This window comes from Tachypleus tridentatus, chromosome 10, assembly GCF_004210375.1.
Source record: "Tachypleus tridentatus isolate NWPU-2018 chromosome 10, ASM421037v1, whole genome shotgun sequence".
NCBI classification, from domain to species: domain Eukaryota; kingdom Metazoa; phylum Arthropoda; class Merostomata; order Xiphosura; family Limulidae; genus Tachypleus; species Tachypleus tridentatus.
In genome coordinates this window covers 39,928,406-39,951,265 of record NC_134834.1, presented here as the reverse complement: position 1 = coordinate 39,951,265, position 22,860 = coordinate 39,928,406, and the positions used below count along the sequence as shown (strand labels likewise).

The following is a 22,860-nucleotide window of genomic DNA, read 5'->3' as shown; positions in this document are numbered from 1 at the left end:
GATTTTAAAACTTACATTTATAAGTAAGTTTTTAATAGTATTGTAAATTTAATTGTTGTCATATATGTAGGAAGTACTTAGACTGATAACTAGTTTGAAAAATTATGTTTAGACTTATTATCGTATAAGAAATCACTGAATGTAAATAATATAATTTCCAGGCATTAAAAGTATTTACAATGTAAAATTATTATTGTATATGCATATGATAGATAGCTAAGAGTTACTTCAAAGTTATGACTGTTGAACATGATGAAAGTAATAAGACCACCTTATTTTAATTAACCTTTAAAATTCTCAGTAAACTGGTATTTAAACATAACTATAATTGTTTATATCATCTTTATAACTCAGTAAGTTGATGTTTAAACAATGAAATATATCCATAATTGTTTGTTTGTTTTTTCTTTCAATCTTTTAGCTCAGTAAGTTGTCTGATTAGTCAAATACAAAGGTTGAATACATTATATTAAAATAATTTTGGAGCTTCATCAGATCACTACAGTCCATGGCAGCATGGCTGTGCATCTAACCAACAGCCCTGCAGCTTATTTTCATGTAAAACATTCCATCATAAGACTCTTATGTATGAAGCACATACCTACCCCTTTTATTCTTTCCATACACCATCTAGTGTACAAGGACAGCTGTTTCTCAGTGCTCATTTCAATTGTCTAATCACACAGAAATCCATACATGCTACATCTAGCAAATTGAATGGCATGTATTTTTATGATATAACATGAATACTCATTTATTTCTCCAGCTGTTTGAGGTATGTGATGGCTGAATTGGTAGGTTTGGAAGCAACTTGTGTGCATGTTATTTGTATTATTTTCCTGAATTCCATTTGAAGATTTTCTTGATTATGTTGTGCACTGTTGCATGGAGCATATGGACAGCTTTGGCAACTGACTTTTGAGCTTGAGAATTCTCATTTTTTACAAGACACTGCACTTTGTTTAAAATGACTGGGATATGACTTGTTGCAGATCTCTTTCATGGTGTTTTCAATGTCCCAAGTTGTTCCATATTCATTTGTTTTTCAATGTTATTGAGAGCAAAAGAATTTTATTCCCTCTATCTGAGCACAACTCTATGATGTATGTGAATATTTTGTGGAAGTCAAGTTTTGGTAGCATGAAACTATAAACAAAATGTCAGTCTATGTCAAAATATCCATTCTCTTTAACTATAATTTATGTTGTCTGTGGTTATCACATTCTGGTTTGCATATTCAAAATCATTTTAATATAACATATTTAACCTTATTCTTTGATATATTGTTTAGGCAGAGTATTTATGATGAAACTTTTTAGAATGGATGGCAAATTTCTGTTGTGAAGACACAAGTGTGGAGGACAAAAAGCGGAAGGCTTTCAAAACGTCGTCTTCTACACTTGTGTCTCCACAACAGGCAGTTGCCGTCCATTCTACAAAGTTTCATATTTAACCTTTCCATCCATAATTGTTTGTTTTGTTCTTTTTATTAGCAAATTGTTATTTATAGAGTAAAATGTATTCATGTTTATTTCATCTTTTTAGTTTGGTAAAGTCATAGTTATATAAAGATTAAGAACAGTTGATTTCTTCTTGTTGAGTGTATAATTCTCCAAACAGTCCACTTCAATTCAGTATGCATCCTGATGTAAGAATGAAATAGAAGATTGTCAGTCTCATTGGCTGAAATTTAACCATTTAATGGCAAGAATGTTGAAGGTAGCAGCAGAGTTAAAGAACATACAGGCCTTTCCATCATATGAACATGAGAGATTGATTGTAATATTCCTCACAAGGATGATAGCTCATTTAGCTTTCCAATAAAATTGCTTTTTCTTGCTCTAAAATTTATCAGCTGTGAAGTTCATTCTGCTGATCATTATTATTTGTTAAGTTGGCCAAAGTCATAATGATGTCACATGCTAAATCAAATTCATCATCATTCAAGCCCTTTCATTGGTGAAGCTGATTTATTAGGAATGTTGCATTGTGAAGAGGATGATAGCTTGCTTGTATTGTTCTTGAATGTTGTGCTGTATCTGTTTCTCTTTAGCTTTGGTGAGGAGACTGTTATCTGCTTCCTTATGGCCATCTTAATGTGTTATTATTCTTTCAGTTGATTGTGTCTTAAGCTGAAGGAGCTAGAAAATTTTTGTGTTTTACACCCAGAACAGTCTTATTGAAGGCAGCAAAAGAGATCCTGGTACAGCAATCAGAAACTTATTTTAAAGCAGCTAACTGCAGAGCATTCTCACATGTTTGAAGATCTTTTAAGCATTTCCTGTATAGGACTTACTGATTTGTATAAATGTTATGGGTGTTGGTGGAATGCAGTATTTGAGTAGTTGAACTTAACATTATGTTTGCCTGTAAATAGCTATTCTTACATAGTTAACATGCTCCCATAATACTGGATATGTAGATACTCGTTCATCAATATTTCCTGAACAGTTTTCTCATTGGATGCATTCATCTGTGTTTTAATCTGTCACTATTTGTCAATGCTGGTAAATGAATAAAGGATTGGCTGTTGGCATAAATTTCATTATTTTTTATTGCAAATATTACTTCATGCCACTTCGTTCAGTCATCAGACGCCATGAAGAATTGTGAGCTCTCTTCATTAAAACACTGATATTCTGTTGAACATCTGTATCCTTAACATCAAAACTGTGGAGACTTGAAAGTCTTCCTTTATTAGAATGCTGATATTTTGCTATACACGTGTATCCTCAAAATCAAACTCTGTGTAGATTTGAAAATCTTTCTTGATTAGAATACTGATATTCTTAACATATTAAAAATTTCCACCAGTATGTTTATAACTGATAAGGTTGAACTCATAAACAACAAAAAGTCCTGTACATAAGAAATTTTAATTAAGTGAAAAAGTTTGCAGAAGGAACACAAGCAGACATGTGATTAAGCTTTCTCTCCTTTGGTCAAGAAATCTGTCAGAAAATTCAATAAAAATTTTCTAACAGTTTGTAATTTATAGAAATTGGGAAGTGGTGAAATGTTTGGAGTTAAAAGCATCTTGCAAGAACAATTTACTGTAGTAACCTATACTGTAAAAAAGTTTGTTTTCTGCTATTTAGAAAATTGTCTCTCTGTCACAAAAATGGAAAGAAAAAGTCAAAATACTAATTACAAGAATTTTTTTAATAATATTGCTGTTTATGATTATCCTAATTTAAGCCATGTTTTAACCTTAGTAAGTTATAAATCAGCATATCAACATCATATTTAGTTTATGTGATGGAGTTAGTGTATGATAGAAAAATAGCAAGTTAAATTGTTACCCTTTTGTTAGGCATAAATGGCACTGTAAAGTGATTACTTCTGATTACTTTCATTTTCTCATGTTTTCAGAATTTACTATGACAATTTTTTATAAATAACTAACAGAACTTAACACTGTTCCACTATAATACTACTACTAAGTAGCTAACTCTTGTGTAAGCACTGTTTGAGAGGATTTATCTTTCAGTCTAGTGAAAACCAGTATCTTATTTGTAATTAGTTGTCTGTGACACATGGTTGCTTTTAACTGATCACCAACAAATTGTTCACCACAGTAAATTAACCACAACTGGTTGGTCAGTAATTCAGGTCAAATAATTTATTTGTGAGGGCTCATTTCTTCTAAATGTCTCTTTCTGAGTCTTTCTTAATTTTAGTAGGATTATTTTAAAACATAGATTTGAAAAGATAAGGTGAAACTGTAATAAGCTCAAAATTTCATATTTTTAGACCCAAATACAGTTTAGTTACTAAGTTTGATAAGTTATAGTGGAATTCTGTGGTATTGAAGTAGTAATTTATTGTTTTTGATTATTTCAAATGTATGTATAAAACCTAAAATATTATTCCCTTTCACATCTACTACATGCAAAATTTTTATGAGGCTTAGCAACCTATGACTAGCAATGAACAAGTACAAAGGTCATAACTAGAAGATATAACTGTCTGCTATATGTATTTATTTACTGTTCCACGTTTTAAAAAAAATAAGTATAAGAATGTATTTATAAATATTAGTAGCCTATATACATATATAATGCATAATAATTGAAATGTGGCTGTCTTCTACAAAATGCTAGTCCACTACAACACAGTCGAGACAAGTCACTTTGTAAAGAATAAAGCCAGTAAAGGTCAGTTTTATATTATTGGATACAGTAACATGAGTGCACGTGTACCACATTGATGGTACTTTTGTAATGTTAGCCAGACTTGACTGGAATGCCAATATAATAAACATATGTAAATACATAATATTATAAAATTTAAATATTTAGACTAAACATTTGTATTTTCATATTATAATTTATAGTCATTCTAGTATGAAAAACATAATTAGTAGTTATTTCTTAATATTTTATGGTGGTTACAAGGTCGGTCAAATTGACAGATCCCATATAGTTAGGGTAGAGAGAACAATGGACCAAGTATATAGTTTTACTGAAAACAAAAGTTTGAAATGTATTTAGGAGATTTTAGAGATTACACAAAAAATATTTGCAATATTTTGAATGAAGAATATTTTTTTAATCATAACATGAAAATCACTTCACACTTGGACTAGTAATATACTATATTTTCACACACATAGTTTTATTAAAAATATGATTTTATATGTTCAAACAATATGCAGTCTTTCTAATATTCTACCAAATTTTGTGAAAGTACACACACAGTATGAAAAGTTAGAGTATAAATACTTAACTCTTATATTATACCAAGCCCATTGAGAAAGGGTTAAAAATACATTTAGTACAAACATTATTATAATCATCAAATTAATATTTTGCTAATATTTAGGATGTTAAAAGAGATTTAAAATAGTAAAATTGTTATTTCAAAAGGATAATGAATGAAATTTTAAGAGCATATTTTTCACTCTATATTTTTTTCCACCCCTACAAAAAAAATATTAAGTTCCTTGAAGGATTAGCATATATTTTTATGCTGCAATGAGATGTGTACATTAAGAGTGAAACTGAATGTAAAAGGTAGTATTTTTTCCTTTGTTTTCTAGTTTGTTTTAAATTAAATAAATTACTTACTTAGATTTTGGCTTAAATAAAATAGAAAAACAAGCTTTCAGATTGCAGCAAATTTTAGTAATTATATTAATGATTGCTCTTATTGTTTTGTTACTACAATTTATGATGTTGCTGACAGTGTTACTGCTGCTGTTGGTGATGGTAGTGGCAGTGACAATATTGACAGTTATTTGTTGCAGATAATCAGTTACATGTGGTCAGAGGCTGGCAATAATTTATAGTGTAACCTTCAGCTAGTTATAACAGAATTTTATTTGGAGTTCAAATATCCATAGAATTTAGCTTCCTAACAATATAAAGCTACAGAACTAATTGTGACTCTTCATGAATGTTTAGGAGCTGTACCTATTGATGAATCCACAATTTCTATTAGTTTTGAACAATGGCTTGCAAGTGTTACTGAACAAATCAACGAAACCATGCATTACCAATTTGATGGTGAGTATCTCAGGGCTTATTTGAAACTCTTTGTGGGTTATATTTTATTGAGAAGTGTCATTTTATTTTTAAAATTTCTGGCAATGTTATCAAAAGTATAAAAACAATACATGATATAGAAGTCAAGAATTCTCAAACACTTCAAAGAAATTTCTAAAGTATTTGTAATTGTATGTGAAACTTGGCTTTGAATTTCTTTTTTTTCTCATTAAAAGCTCTTCATTTTTGTAAATCTTCAGTTCTATGGAAATTTGTTTACACTTATGATATACTTGCTTGAAACACAACTCAGAAGTGCTTATGCTGTTAATGCTTGATTTGCATAATTGTTGTTTGTGCTAATAAAGTTTAACATTTTCAAATAATGGCCTATTGACTAACTGAAGTATAAAATAATTTAACACACTCGTCATCACAATCCACTCACTGTTACATCTGTTTTGAGTAACTTGATTCTACCACATTCACTGAGGCATTCACAGACAAAATTTACGTACATCTTAATAAAGGATGAAAGTAGTCTGATAATTGTCTACTTTCACATATATAGCTTATTCTGATGTTCAGAAGAATGAGAATAATTGGAAGCTGAATTAACTATAAAAGCAGCTTAAAATATGGTGACAAGTGTTTTTTATGTATACATGACTTATTACAGTGTTGTGTGAGAACTCAGTCTACTTTAAAATAGTTTTTATGACTAACAGTAGAAAGCCTGAATTGATTAACGTTGGCTTAAATAACAGTTTACGCCTTACCAAATCAATCTATGAGACTGATTGCTCACCAACCCCACACTGAAAACTAAATTTAAATTATTATTTGCTAATGGCCATTCTTAATTTGAAGTTAACTTAGCACAGATGTGTTGTGGCTAATCAACATTACAGAATTTAAAAACTCTTAAGATTTGAAGAGTTGTATTACCAGATAAAAAATGAAATGAAATATACCTTATAAAATGCTAATTTATTTTTTGTTTTATTTTATCTCATATTATCACCAGTTAACAACTGAAAGGTAATAGAATCAAATACTGAGGAAAGCTACCATGCAATAAACTTGAGATAAATTATTTCCAGAGTGATGTAAATAATTTTTCAAAAACAAATTTCTATAAATTGTTAATTACACTTGAAAATCATTAGAGTCTGTTGCTGTCTGTCACTATACTTACATTTCTTGGTTAGAACAAGTTCTTTCTCATAAATGGTATCTTTGGCAAGAAAAGATTCTTTCCTGTTATAAGTAACTAATTGGTATTTTCTGTAAATGATAGTAATTGGCTGAAACATAAAAAGATGTTTTAATAAATAGTTAAATTCACTGACCATTTTTCACTTTGTTAAATGGAAAAACAAGTACAAATTTTCTTATCCTTACAGTTTGGTCAATTAAAAATGGTTGTAAAGTTTGGCTTATATATTTGGTTGAGGAATAATTTGTGAGCGTTTTTAAATAATTTCATTCAAGCATTACATGCAAGACTATACAATACTTCAATGCATGAACACATTACACCCAAAACATTTATTATGATACTTTATTTCATGTAATACCTAGGTATATAGTATGCATTGTTTTAAACGAAATTGCAAGAAATTAAATGCGAAAAGCAGATGGTGTCGAAAATGCTCGATTTTGTCCACTTGACGGTCCATTTAATGAGCTGAAAATGAAAGCAAAAATTAAAGACATATGAAAATCAAACACACCATCTATTAGAGCAAAAAATTATCTACCAAATGACATGAAATATTTTGCGAAAGCGTTTCATTTATGAATATATTTGTTTAACTTGAAAAAACGCTCACGAATTATTTCTCAACCCAATAAGTTAGAATGTAACTTTTTGCAGCATACGTGCACTGGTGTCTGTTGTGTCGGATGATGACTTTCAATGGAATGGCATACTCAAAGCAAACTTGCCATTAGCAAATGTAGTACAGTGACAAAATTCAATTAGTTATGGCATCATAAATTTGACAGGTACAAAGAAGTGGGAAAAATCTTTCTAAAGGAATAATTCTGTGGTCAACATTTTAGACAAATGATTAGCAGTTCAATACAGCTTTCTGCTGATATTTGTTTCCTGGAAGAAGGTTTAACTTGTCTGGGCAAGGTGCAATGCAATTTAAATAAAAGATAATAAAGAATATAATCACATGTGTAAATGAAAAACATTTTACTAATTTTCATGTAGGTGTGTCAGTTCATTTTTTATTATCTTTTATCCAAGTTTTTCTTGTTGTGTCTTGCATAACAACACTAATCCACCAATACTAACCATCAAGCCATACAATTGAAGAACTTCTTAGTGATACCATAAAGGGAAAAAATAAGTAGTTATGTGTTTTTAGCTAGACTAACTGATTTTTTTCTCATTATTGTCTTTCACTTTTTGTCATTTGTATGTATATTGACATTTATTTACATTTCTCTATTTGCAGGTCATCCTGACCATTTGGTTTTTCATGCCCCTGAAACATTTCTAGATTGCCTACAACAGAGAATAGCTATTGGTGGAAAGAAAAAAAGACTACCAAATTCAACAACAGCCTTTATAAGAAAAGATGAATTACCAATGGGTACTTTCTTAAAATATACATGGCATATTACAAATATTATACATCTCAAGCAGATTTTTGACACTCCAAAGGTAATAGATTAATAGATGTTTTGATCTATTGTTTTTACTATTATTTTTCAGACTGGAGCAGGGGTCACCAAACTTTTTTCATAGGGGGCCAGATTACTTGGGCAATGAGAAGCACGGGCCGCATGATCATTTTGTTCAATACTCATAAGCTAGAACGAAAGCTCTCTGTAAAAGACTTAACACTAAGTTTAGGATACCACATTAGCCATGTGGGAGTAGCATGCAATACACACATATAATAAAAAACAAACAGAAATACAATTAACATTTTTATTTACCGAAAAGTTATCAAAGAAAATGACATTAGCAAAATCATTGGTTACATTGCACATAGTGAGTACATATCTGAATTTCACTAAGCCACAAAAGAGTTAGTGAGATTTATGAAATTGGCGTTTGGCTTTTAAAATATCTTTAATGTTTGGTTTTGAATTGCTGCATCCAATCATTAGAATTGCTTTCAAATGTTCATCAGTCAACCTTGATCGATGTACCGACTTCACATACTTCATTTTTGAAAATGCTTGTTCACAGACATAAGTTGTTCCGAACACTGATGCCATACCAGATGTTAACTGCTTCAGCTTTGGAAAATCATCTTCAGGTATGCAGCTGTAAAATTCAGTAAGTTGCCCCTCTCTGTGTTTTGCTTTCAACAAATCATTTCCTTGTAAATCAATGACCTCCAGCTGAAGTTCCACTGGCACGTCATCAATGACACAATCAAAAAGATTCTGAAAAAGGAAAATGTCACTTCCGATTCTGTCAAGATCCAAAAATCTCTCTAAAAAATACTTATTTAAATCATCAATAATCTTTTTCTGAAACTCCAGGTTGACATCTTCTGTGATTCCAGCATGAAACTCATTGAAACACTGAAAATGAGAGAGGTTTCCTCCTTCCAAATGTGCTTCAAACAATGACAGCTTTCTCCAAAATCCTTTAATGATTTTATAGAGATCATAGACAAGGTTATTCTTGCCCTGAAGTTTCAAGTTCAATTCATTCATGTGGGATGTGATGTCAACCAAAAATGGCAACCAGGTTGGATCCGACAGAAGTGGATGTTCTATATTTCTCGACAAGGAATATATCTGTTTCTCTTCTCAGCTTATAAAAACGAGACAAGACTTTACTGCAGCTGAGCCACCTCACCGCTGTGTGATAAGCCAAGTCACAGAAATCTGAATCAATTTCTTCAAGAAACGCTTTGAACTGGCGATGTTAAGTGCATCACCCCGAATGAAGTTCGTTGCAGAAATGACTGGTTTCAGTATGCAAGAAATATCTAAGTCTTTTCCACAGAGTGCTCGCTGATGTATGATGCAGTGTATGAACAGAGCGCTTGGGAGTTGAAGATCTTTCAACTGTTTCCTGATCAACCCCACCAGACCCTTCTATACTCCAGCCATGTTTTTTTCCTCCATCAACTGTTACACCTATAAGCTGATTTCACTGAAGGTTATAGTCTTGGAAAGTTTTATGCACTTCCATGAAAATGTCTTCTCCAGTTGTTCTACCGTGCATGCTGCAAACTGATCCCAACTCTTCTGTGATCTGAAAGTCCAAATTAACTCCACGAATGAACACGAGAAGTTGTGACGTACTCAAGAGATCAGTAGACTCATCCAGTGCCAGAGAATACCATAGGAAGTTTCTAGCTTTTTGGTGTATCTGTAATGCGATGTTCTCTCCAAATTCTTCTGCTCTCTGTACAACTGAAGTTGCTGAAAGGCTGATACCTTAAAAGAAATTGGCTTTTTCAGGACACAGCTCATTTTCTGCTTCCATCACACACTCTTTGATGAAGTTGCCGTCAGGAAAAGGTTTTCCTCACTCTGCCATCCTATGCACTAATTTTGTAACTTGTACAAGTGACAGATTCATTTTCAGCAAACTTTCTCGTGAAGAGATTCTTTTGAGATTCAAAAACATGTTTCATGGATTCAAATTTCTCAGAACAGAACTTTCCCGAAAATTTCAAATATGTTGATAGATGTTTCCTTTCATAGTGACACTGAAGATTGTACTCTTTCAAAACAGCAACACTTTTGGTGCATATCACACAAGTAGCTTTCTGGGTTTTTGTTTCCACAAAGAAGTACTTTTCTCCCAATTTTTCATTGAAAGCATGACACTCAGAGTCTACTTTTTTTCTTTTAAAAGAAGCCATAACGATGGGTGAAAAAAACAGGATCTGAAAATGAAAAACACAGAATGCTGTGAAAAAAGTATTGTACTGGTACAAGAATGCACAAACAAAATATATTGAAACATACTTTTGCCACGACACTTACCTAAGAAGGAGTTATGAAAAGTGCATAACCCGACTACTAAGAAAATGAGCTTGCTGAAGCAGTTACCCTAGGCTGCTGAATTTATAAGACGAGTCGATAGGATAAGGGTTCAGTCTGTACTTGTTTTCCAAATCCTAATGCTTTCATAGATACGTGCCTCGATATGAATAAACAGGCTGAAGGACGAAAGAAGAATTTTCCTCTTGGTTAAAAATGCGCGTGACAGCGTTGTTTCTTTTTATCATAACGTCTTGTGTTTGCCAGCTTAAAGCAACCATCGGGGTGATTTATTTTGTTATGACAGTCAGACATTTGATGAAATGTCACTTTTTATTTCCAAGTGGCTAGCTACTGGTGGGCCAGACAAAATGACCTCGATGGCTGTATCTGGCCCGTGGGCCGTTGTTTGGTGACCCCTGAACTGGAGGAATGTAATTGATATTCTTTAAGTATTTTACCTTCTTATAATGGAACTATGTAACCAAATTGCATTACATTCAGTGTAGTATAAAATTACTAAATAATATCTAGTTTTGACTTTAAAAACTTTATTTTATTTAGTATTTCTATAATTGTTTTGTTTTTAAAATTTACAAAATTTTATTTTGAGACTGTTTTGAAGAAGTATAACAAATAATTTTTTTGCATTTCAGAATTATTGTTTTTTTATTGTCAGTCAAAAAGTTCCATTTTGTATATGCAGATAGTTTGAACTTGATGTTCATTAACACATATTCCACGATACTTTATTTTACTGATTGCAGTATTCGTTACTTTCTACCATAAATCATGAAAAACATTGAAGAAACTAATAAAAGTTTATCAGTGAAGTTTAACTTTGCATTTAAAAATATAATTGCTGATCTTTGTCTGTCTAAGTAGCTTTCATGATTTGTGTTAACAGTGTTATTTGTGATGAAAATTTACATCTAACTAATCTTTTCAATAAGTAATATGCTTCTTATGTACAGTTTTTGGATACAGCAAACTTAGCATTTAATGTGCAATAAATAAATATTGGAGACATCAGAATATTATACCATCATCTAAAGTAGTTGCTAAGCCTAACTAAGTTTACCTAAGTTATAGAACGAAATTTCTGTAGCTTTAAAACAGATATAGTTTGAAAGATTTTACAAAAAAGGAACATCTAAGGAATCTACAATAGACTTCTCAGAACTATTCTTTGGTTTTAACTCTTAAAAGTTTTCATTAGATTCTTTTATTTACCCATACAGGAGCTGTTTGTAAGTCAGTATATTAAGAAATCAGAAAATGCTACTCACTACTGTATTCACTCTACACATTGATTTTAACAGTTTATATTACACTATACAACATTGTATTTAAATATTCTCTTTAACTATTTTTCAAAGCAGAGCTTCATTAGTAAATTTTCAGGCCACATACAGTGGCATCTTAAATAGGTGGGAACAAGAACTGTAATAATAAAGCCACAACACAGGAGGAAAACCATACGAGAGGCAATGCATGAATAATTTTCTCATTAGGGAATAAGTTACTTAAAAAATATAAACATTGAGATGACCATGATTTGTTTTCTCTGTAAATTACACTAAATTAATGTTAAAAAAGGACAATTTTTAATTCTAAAATGTTTCCGAGTTAAAATTGTTTAGGTAGAGTTAGGATTATTATTGTTTTTTAGTGTTTCATTTGCTTGGATGTGCACTTGGCACCTGAATGGTGCTTATCATTTTGATAGGGTTGATTCTAAAACATACTTACCATGCACTGACAATGTAGCTATTCTTCAACATTGGCTTTGCCAGCCTCAGCATTGATCTTGCATGCTCCAGTTTTTTATACCCCTCTTAAATACCCCTGGCAATATATAATTTGAAACTTTCTCCATCCTCATCAATGCTCCCTATTTCTTGTTACTGTATACAAGCACTTCACTTTGATGCCACTGCACAACAAAGTTTTTGCTTCTGGAACGCTGTTGGGTGTTCCTTATAGATTTTTGACTGCTGATCACGAAAATCACATCCAAATTTGCCCATCATGTATTGTTTCATCGAAATCTTCCATTTCACCAGGACAATGCTACAATGGAAAAATGATATCAGGACAATTGGAATCCGTCAATTCTTGCTAACTACTGTTGGACACTGCAACATGATGCACCGGACATTAAATACAAACTAAAATCAGGAGCAAAACACTTTTAATTATGTTGAACTTAATAGCGTATTAGAAACATAAACACAATTAAATACGTTATTGCCGGTAAACAGTTAACTGTCTATTTCTCAGAGTTCTTATGTGACGAAGCAAAATCAAAACTATATTTGTGCATACCCACCAGGTACCTGTTACAATGAGCAAAAACTTTTCAAAAAAATTGTTGTGCAGTGCAATGTAATTATGTTTTTTTGAAAAGCATTGGTCACATTCTGACAAAGTGTTATGCATCATCCCATTATGGATGATTTTTTTGCCACCTTGTGAATTTCAGTATACTTATAATTTTAAAAAAAACTCAAACTAAATTAAACGTGATATTTGTGGGTATGAATTTCCATATTACTGTTGTCAGTAATGCAAACATAAAGTATACTAGTCCACTAAAGCATGGCTAAGATAGGTCACTTTGTAAAGACTAAAATCAGTAAAGGTCAGTTTTATATTATTGGATACAGTGACATGAGTGCATGTTAATGCAACTTTTGTAATGTTAGCCAAGCATGTCTGGTTTAAAACTAATTTGAGTTTTCCTACTCCCCACTTTGCTATCTAGCATCTCTCTACAGTTGAGGGAGAGGGAGTCACAGTCACTTTCAGTTGGGTCTGTACATGTTTTTGTCTGCTGAGAGATAGAAACATTCATTTGGACTGGAGTGTTTTTTTGTAAGGCTTCTGAAATTACTTTTTTTGTTCATCCTGGGGAGAATTTGGATTATGTTTTGTGACAGAGGTTGCCCTTCATCATTTCTTAGTTTCTACACTGCTTCAAGCCCAACTTTCTGCCACTGCACCTTTACCTACTTCCCTTTATCCTGTCTTTCAGTTCTCAATTTTTCTCTTCTACCTTGTGTCAGGCTCATCAAGTGTTGCAGTGTCTACTAAATCTGTCTCATTGTATAACTGTTGTCACTCTTTTGCATAAACAGAGAGGTTACTGTACTTCTTACACAAACTTTTTCTCCGGTTCTCTTCCCTTCCTCCTCTCCTAAGTAATCACGTTTTTCTTCTTTGTACACCCAAACCTAGCTATGTACACTGTCTCAAGGAAGTGGTGTTCATCAACACTTAAGGAATTTCATCATTTTCACCTATCTTGTTCATCTATGAGTGTTTTTCAACTCCATTTTCAGCTGTGCTCACTCTCTTTAATCCCCCCTGTGAGATATCGAACTAATAATCACCAAGATTATCACCTATCTTCTTCATACTGTGTGAAAAGTTTTTGCTTGTGGGGACCATGACTTAACTAGAACCACTTATCCCTTTAGGTTCTGCATATATTCTTCTTTTCCAACAGTTTTTTCACCACTCCCCCTTGGTGTGAATTCCTGTATGTGGTGAGGGGATCTCCCAGGAAAGGTTATGTTCTTTCAGTTTATCTCCTCTGGGATCTGAACATCCACCCACGTATTTGCCGTGCGTGACGACCTGTGAAGGGGAGGAGAGGATCCTGGTGGTTGAGGGGTCCAACCCTAACACACGACTTTGGCCTTGAATTCTTGTAGACAGGCGACCTTGGGGTAGCCCCTTGGGTCAGTCGGCTGGTCCATTTAGGCTTGGGTCATCCAAGTACCAGTGTTGGATGTTGTGGGCATTGTATCTGATGCTGGTGTTTGGGTATAGTGCTCATGAAACCTTGGCATTGCTGCAGTGTCCTTGTTTGACATTATAGTGTATCCCCATCGGTGGGTGGGGTCATTGGGAATTGAAATTTTCCTTTTTATATTATGAATTCTCCAAATGAAAACTTATATAAAATAGTGAAAAACAGTCCATAGGTAAACTACCTCGTCTTGAAGATTCTGAGCAGCAATCTTCAACATCTGTAACACCTGTCATACCTCATTTTCTTATCCTACATTATCTTTCAGACAAATCTGAAGGGCAAATGTCTCCTTTTTCATTTAGAAGGAACTAGAGGGACTTTCTGGCTCTTCAAAGTCAGTAAAGAAGCTTCGATCTGGTGACATATTGGTGGAAATATCAACATCTCAACTCAGTGAACTCTTCTTGCATTCAAAGGCAATTGGGGATGTACCTATTGAGGTTTCACCTCATGCTACTTTGAATTCATCATGAGGAGTTATTGTTGAGAGGGATTTGAAGAACATCCTCGAGTCAGAGATTCTTTCTCCACTCAAGGAGTTTCTGCAGTGAGGCATATCTTCACTCATAAAGATGAAATTATGATTCCGACCAGTATCCTCATTCTGACATTTACATCACCACGTCCACCTACCACTATCAAGGCAGGTTATTGTAATTGTAGGTTACGGTCATACATTCCAAACCTTCTCTGATGTTTCCAGTGTCAGAGGTTCGATCACTCAAATATGTCATGTTGTGGTTTCTTGACATGTGCTTGTTGTGGTGGCAAGGACCATGATACCTATGAATGTGAAAAGGACCCTCATTGTGTCAGTTGCAATGGCTGTCATCCATCCTACTTTTGTTCTTGCCCTAAATGGTTGGAAGAAAGAGAGTTGCAGCATTTGAAAAGGATTCATAACATTACTTATCCTGAGGCTCGAAAGTTGCTATTCACTACTTCATCTTGGACATATGCTGCTGCACTTCATTCCACAACTGCAGTGGAAATGCAGACAGATCTCTCTGTGCTTCCAAGAGAATCATTCTTAAAACAAATGAAAAGTCTTTTGGCCTCCATGGTTAAAAAAGTAGACGAATCAACTTCAACACCTATCTCTCTCCCTTACATATATTCCAACAAATTCCAAGATCCACTTCCTTTGCTTCTGGGTACAGGCATTTCCTTGGATACATATTCTCCCACCCCAAGTTACAAAACAATTATTCGTTCATGTCCTCAGTCACTGGAATCCCCTTTTAACAGCAAAGACCTGCCCAGTCAACCTAGGGCAGGATCCATGGAGGTACCTTGAATAAGGACAGTAAGAGAAAAAGACACAGTTGTAAACAGAAGGGTTCTCCACCCAATTTGCCTACATGTAATTAAAAATTACAATCTTGATACAATGGAACTGTCGAGGTTTACATTCTAATCTGTATGGTATCAAACCACTGATTGCTTCCTACCATCCTGTGTGTCTTTCCTTACAGGAAATATTTCTGAAAACTGCTGATACAGTCACTTTTCAGTGGTTTTGTGTACATAAATGACAGGCTGAGAAATGGATGAGTGCTTGGAGGGGTGGCACTGTTGGCTGATCAGCATGAGCCCACCCTTTCTTTGCCACTTGGCACACCCTTGATGGCCGTAGCCATCCATGTTTCCTTGGGTCATACCATTACTGTTCGTTCTCTCTACCTGTTGCCTGGGGAGACATATGATCAATCAGGCTATGATGCTCTCATTGAACAGTTGCCATCTCTCTTTAATGGGCATCATCCCTTCTGGAGGGAAGTGCTGATATTGATAGGAGGGGTCGCTCTGTAGAGCGTATGTTCTCTGATCACAACGTTTTTCTTTTCAATACTGGTTCTTCTATGTATTTTCATGCACCTAGTCAGTCCTTTACTGCTATTGATCTCTCCAATTGTTCCTATTCGTTATTCTCCCATTTTTCATGGAGGGATGACAATAATCCACAAGGTAGTGATCATTTTCCTATAATTTTGAGAGAGACTGGCCGTGGTCGATGCCACCCAAACCGCATATCCCAGTTGAAGCTGGATCACACAAACTGGCTTTCTTTCACTGCTCTCGCAGAACTTGATCCTGCCATCATCTGTAAGCCATCAATACATGACTGTGTGGTAGGAATATCTGACTGTATTATACAAGCATATGGTCAATGTATTCCTAAAACCTCCACATGTTTTCCACTATATCCTCATCCATGGTGGAATCCTGCCTGCCATGTGGCAAGGAAGGCTCAAAAACAGGCCTGGAATACTTTCCATAGATATCCCACACTCTCGAACTGCATCGCTTTCCAGCAGACCCATGTACATGCTCGGTGGGTAAGACATCAAAGCCAAAAGGAATCTTGGATTAAGTTCACAACCAGCATATCTTCTACCACCAGTTTGAAAGTCATATGGGACAAGATTCGAAAGGTCAGTGGGCAGTTTAATTCTGTCCACCTCTCGATCTTACTCCCTGATGGCCAGGAAGTAGCTGATACCTGGAGCTTTACTGATACTCTAGGTGAAAGCTTTTGCCATGTATCTAGCACTTCTGCTCTTTTTTCCACCTTCTTAGTCATCAAGACTTGAGCAGAGTGATCACCTCTTTCCTTTTGAACTGATTGTCTTTATGACTATAATCGACCCTTTACACTGGTGGAACTCAAACTGGCCCTTCATCAGTTGGACTTGATGATGTACACAATGAAATGCTGCACCATCTATCTCCTGCTTCTTTTGCTATTTTTCTGATTGTTTTTAACTGGATCTGGCAGGAGAATGTTTTTCCTGATGCTTGGCACCAGGCTATTGTCCTACCTTTCTCTAAGCCTGGGAAGGATCCCAACATTCCTTCAGACTGCTTCCCAGTTGCTTTGAAGAGCTGTCTCTGTTGGACCTTAGAGAGGATGGTTAATGCTCGTCTTGTTCAGTGCCTCAAATCAAACAACCCTCTTGCCCACCCAGTGTGGGTTCTGACAACAGCACTCCAGCATGGACCACCTGATTCAACTTGAAATGTCAATCAGAGAAGCCTTTCTCAAACAACAACATCTTGTATCAGTATTCTTTGATATTGAGAAGGCTTATGATACAACATGGAGGTATGACATTTTGTGAGACTTCCATACATATGGGTTATGTGGCCATTTGCCCATTTTTATTAAAAAATTTTTGATGGACAGGAGATTCAAAGTTCATGTTGTTTCTACACTTTCCTATTCTTTTCTACAGGAACTTGGAGTCCCACAGGGCTGTGTTTTGAGTGTCACACTTTTCAGTATAAAAAATTAACGCCATCACTGAACAACTCCCTCTCACTGTTGCAAACAGGCTCCTTGTCGATGACTGACATGAGATGTGAAAGTTTATTTTTCCTTAACATCTACTTCTATCTATTTACCTCAACATGAGGTATGTTTAGCAGCAGCTACAGACTACCCTCAATCACTTACTGAAGTGGACCACAGCAAATGGCTTTAACTTCTCTCTTCCTAAAACCATTTGTATGTACTTTTGTATTCATCCTGATCCTGAACTCCATATCAGTGAAGTTGTGCTGCCTGTGGTTCCTGAGACAAAGTTCTTAGGGGCTTATCTTTTACCTTAAGCTGAGCTTCATACCACACATCAAGTACTACAGGTCAAATGTACAAGAGCACTGAACATCCTTTGCATCCTCTCTTCCACCACTTGGGAAGCAGATTGATGTTCTGTGCTAAAGATATATCACGCATTTATTCAATCAAAATTTGACTATGGATCACTGGTCTATGGCTCTGCTAGACCCTCTGTCTTAAAGATGCTGGGCCCCATTCATCATCAAGGAATTTGGCTCTGCACTGGGGCTTTCTGCACTTCCCCAGTTCAGAGCTTATACATCACGTCACATAAACCTTCTTTGCACCTCCACCATTTGCAACTGTCTTTACTATATGCTTCAAAACTTCATTCCTTACCAAAGCATCCCACCTGGGGTTGTGTTTTTCTTCCTCGGTGAGCCATGCATTTTGAGAACAGATGGTCTGCCATTGCTCCTTTTGGTCTTCATATCCAGGTGTTGTTGGATGAATTGGGTCTGTCCTTGGATAACATTGCAGTATCCACTGGTCAGCCCATCCCACCATAGCTTCTTGCAGTTCCCAGTTGTGACCTTTCTTTAAGTCATCTGAGAAAAGTAGACATTCCTGATTGGAAATACTGTCTGCTATTTGCTGAACCTTTTTCGAACCATCCTTCTATTTCTATTTATACAGATGGTTCGAAATCAGGTGACTGTGTAGGTTCTGCCATGGTTTGTTGCAGTTTGGTGGTTGCATGCAGAGTCTCCTCTACAGCTTCTGTGTTCACTGCTGAACTGTATGCCATTTCTCTTGCCATGGATCACATAGAAGCTAAGCAGTACTCAAACTGCACTATTTATACTAACTCGTTTAGTTCTCTATTGGCCCTGGAATTGCTTCACGTTAGTTCACACCCTGTTCTTGCTGATATTTAAAACCGACTGGTCTATTTTTCCTTAACATATACTTCTATCTATTTTTTTTTTGATACCGGGCCATGCTGGTATTCGCGATCACAATAAGCCACATTTTACTGTCTTGCCATCGTTACGACTCTCAATGACAGCACCATTTTAAGCATGTTCTGTCACAAGGTGTGTTCACAATGTTAGACAGTGTTATTGGTGATGGTGACACTGGCCACCTTGGTAATGTTTTTAGTTTTTTAAAGGACATTAATCTTTTTAATGCTATTTAAGTTTTTTAATTTATACATTAGGCCTTTTTTATCATGATTCCCTTTTAAGAATCAAAGTCCATCTAATTCAATTTGAATTTAGAAAATGGTCGTAATGTTAAATAATTCGAAACCAGTACTGGAAAGACCAACTTCAAGTTAGTAACGCTGCTGTTTGAACTACCCGTTAGTTATTCTGGTGAGTTGTTATTATTAAAAATTTGCTACAAGTCTTTTAAAACTTTTATCACTTTACTTTTCAAAAATGGCCATAACATCAAATAACTTGGAACCAGGACTGGAAAGGCCAACTTCAGGTGACTGACGGTGATTTTTGTACTTACCTTTTTGTCTTCCTAGCGAGTTATAATAACTGCAGTTATGCTACAGAAAGTCTTTTGCAGCTTGTATTACTGTAGTTTTTCTCTTAACATTGTAGATGTAAACATTGATTTTATGCTATTTATGTTTTTTTGTAAACTTTGGTTTGTTTTTCCTTTTATGAATTTTAATAAATTTAATTTTTACCAGATGTTTGGCTCAGATAGCCTAGCTGCTTTGTGCCATAAAACACTAAATCAATCAACCAACTTTTCACAACTAGTGGAATTCAAAATCATCAATGGTGCTCCTTTACTGCCACCTAAATCAGACTTGTACTTCTTTGCTGGTGCTTCGCTCTAGTTATGCAGGATCTCTAAATGAGGATTTCACGTCAGACACATGAACCCAGGTTGAGTCTTCTCTCAATATTAATGAATTCAGTCTTCTAGCATTTTGTTTGGTATACTTTTATTTCTTATCTTTTCTTGTGAATCATTATGTTATGATCCATTCTAACAACTTTACAGTTGTTTCCTGTATCAACCTCTAAGGGAATACTCAATCCAGTACCTTTGTTTTCAAACCATAGACCTTCTTTTTTGGGCCATTTCTTTATGGGTTCTGTCTTATTTCTACTTTATAATAGGCACTACTAATCTGGTTGCAGACTGCCTCTCTCATAAAGATCATGTTCTGTCTACAGAGTGATCTCCGTATACCCTAGGTTTTCTTTGTGCATGCTCTCTTTTGGAAACTTTACCCGTTATTTGACCTTGTCTATTTTATTTTACCTTTTTCCATACCACAAGATATTTCCAGTTCTCTCCACCTTGTTCCTTATCAATAGACCCAAAATGGGATCTCATTGTTATTCTGAAACCTGTGCCTCTGGTAGCTATATATTGACAACCTGCAGTTTATATACATTCTCTCAAGACCTCTTTTTACTTCTCACCTGTGGTTGCTCTCTTTTTAGATATCTGTGCTATCTACTCTTACATTTTCCTTGTCCACTATTTGTATATTTCTTATCCTGACTTAACCCTAAGACTTCAGCCATTCAGGAAGGTGACCACTCCTTTTCTCTGTCTTTCTTTCTTCTATTTGAATCAGACATGGATAAGTCTGTATCTGGTTCTTGTTGTTTGTAGCTACTTAGATTGTATCTCTTACTTTCAAGGTTTCTGTCTTCAGTGCTTTGTTTCCTGGGATTCCTTTTTCACCAGTGAGATCTTTCTACTCTTAAAGGTTGGATTTGTCAGTTTCTGTGTTTGGTTTCTCACATGCTGTTCTGCATTTCATCCCATCATATTTGTTAACTCACTCATTCACATGCTGCTAGTTTCCAGTGGCTGGTATGTGAACCACCACTCACGCCATTGTCACTCACTGTATTCTCTTGTGTAGGTTACTGTCTGCTTCCATTTGTCTTCCTACAGTCTGTTCATTTTCTTTAGACAGTGAATATATTTCCTTCTTTCTTTTTTAGCAATTGCTTATAGTATCCCAACAAGATAACAAGTCAGGATAACAGAAAGTGCTTATACCACCTGCCCTGTATAAATCCACTGTGAGATATTCTCATGCTATATTTATATATCTGTCTGTTGTCCAGTACAGATCATAGTTATTCTAACACAAAAGGGTGCTTTGTCTGCTTCCCTGGCTCATGTTTGCAGATTTTAAAAATAGGGATAAGTAGTAACCCATTGCATTGTCACTAACAAGTAACCTTTCCAGTTTTAGGACCAGTAGGGATCCAGATGCTTTATCCAGGTTTCACCACTGTAAGTACTTCTTCCCTTTTCTCTTAACTTTTTCCACATGGCTTCAGTCAAATTGGCCAACCTTGTTACCACTTTTGTACTTGTTATAGTTCCATACTATAATTTTTAATGCAATATCTCATTTCCTTTACCTCAATAATAACTTGGTTCTTTAGCTTGTAGATAAATCAAAGTATAATGAAAAGTTATAAAATCAGAAATATAATTAGCAACTGTAGTTCTTGAGAGTTTGAATTACTAAACATTTATTTTTATTTTACTGCCAACAACTGAAGTAGAGACTCACCAAAAATAAAACAGTAAATTGCCACTTGTGTCAGTGGACTGTTTACTCAACACCATAATAAAAAACACTAGAAGGCAAAAAAACACGTACAAAAAGGTCGTCGACTTGACCCTGCTACAAGAGCATGATTTCTAATGTATTATATATCCTACATTGTTTTCTAGGAAAAGTTAGAATAATTACCCTGCACTTACAGTCAGTGAAAACATTTATACCAACAACAAAATGTAAAATCAAGCTTATGTATATATCCTACAGTGTTTACAACAAGAGTTCTCCAGAGCAATAACATTGTATTTTGAATCTGTCAAAACATTTACTATATCATTCAGTGCCAATACAATAAATACTGCAATTCTTTGAATAATGAACACAGGCCTGCAAGTTTAAACTTCATAAAAGCTGTTTTGATTTGATTAATGGACTTTTCAAAATTCAAGTACACAAATTTTTAAAATAACATTCATTTTTTTCTATTTGGAAAAGAAAAAACTTACTTAGTTCAGATTATTATTTTGTTTACCACAATGAACACAAATTAACAAGAATATAAACAAACTGAAGAAAAAGGAATGACATTTATGTTAAACAAATGTGTCCTCATTCATCCTGATTTTTTCTTTCGTGTGTATGCATGTGAAATCTATGTCATTTAGCCTCAAAACTACTTATTGTGAACTTTCTTTTATATATTGCATCTAGAACACCTTGTTTCACTGACCAGCAATAATTAGTCATCACGCTGATGTTCCAACTTCCCTGATACCTCCTCTCAATTTCTCTGGTTTCTTGATGAAATCGTTTTCCTTGTTCTTTGCTGATGGCACTGAGATTTTAAGGAAATGGTCAGTGTATGAGTGTGAGAAATGAATTTTCAAGCTTATTTTATAACCCAACTCTTTGAATTTATTGAACATGTTATTGACAATATTTTCATAAGTTGGATCCTTGTTGTTTCCAATAAATTTACCAATAATATCAATCCACATTTTCCAGTTTTGCTTATTATCCTTTCAAATTGTTCATCTAAAGTCAATTTCATAATTTGAGGCCCAACAGTAATTTACCACTTATAAGACAGGATATGTATTTGGGTTATTTACATAACCTCTTATTGCCATAACAACAAATAGTTAATATTGAAAAAAGTGCACACAAACAAATACTATCGAGAAATGACATCATTTGGTCTGTTAACTGTTTATATACTAACAGCATATTTCTCTTGTGTGTACAGAATGGCTGACAAGATTGTCACATTGTGTTTAATTTAGAGATGTCTATAGTTGATAGCTGTCAACATTTTAAGCATAATGAAAATGATTTACTTATGTAAAATTACATATGACATTTTATGAAAGCTTTCTAAATGTAGTCTTCTTTATAAAGCATAACATTATTTTCTCAGACATTTGTAAAATAGCTGACCTTGTATAATTTA

The 22,860-nt window shown here is 34.4% G+C and overlaps 1 protein-coding gene across 7 annotated transcripts in view; it reads left to right on the top strand.

Moving 5' to 3' along the window:
- LOC143229108 (uncharacterized protein C2orf42) overlaps window positions 1-22,860 on the top strand; it is a 100,964-nt gene that overhangs the window by 70,813 nt on the left and 7,291 nt on the right. For 6 of the 7 annotated variants that reach the window (XM_076460948.1, XM_076460953.1, XM_076460949.1 and 3 more), the window contains 2 exons: window positions 5,406-5,507; window positions 7,958-8,166. In XM_076460948.1, the coding sequence (XP_076317063.1) occupies window positions 5,406-5,507; window positions 7,958-8,166 (311 nt within the window). Of the gene's footprint in view, window positions 1-5,405; window positions 5,508-7,957; window positions 8,167-21,086; window positions 21,134-22,860 lie in introns of all 7 variants that reach the window. The other variant, XM_076460954.1, reaches the window with a different exon arrangement.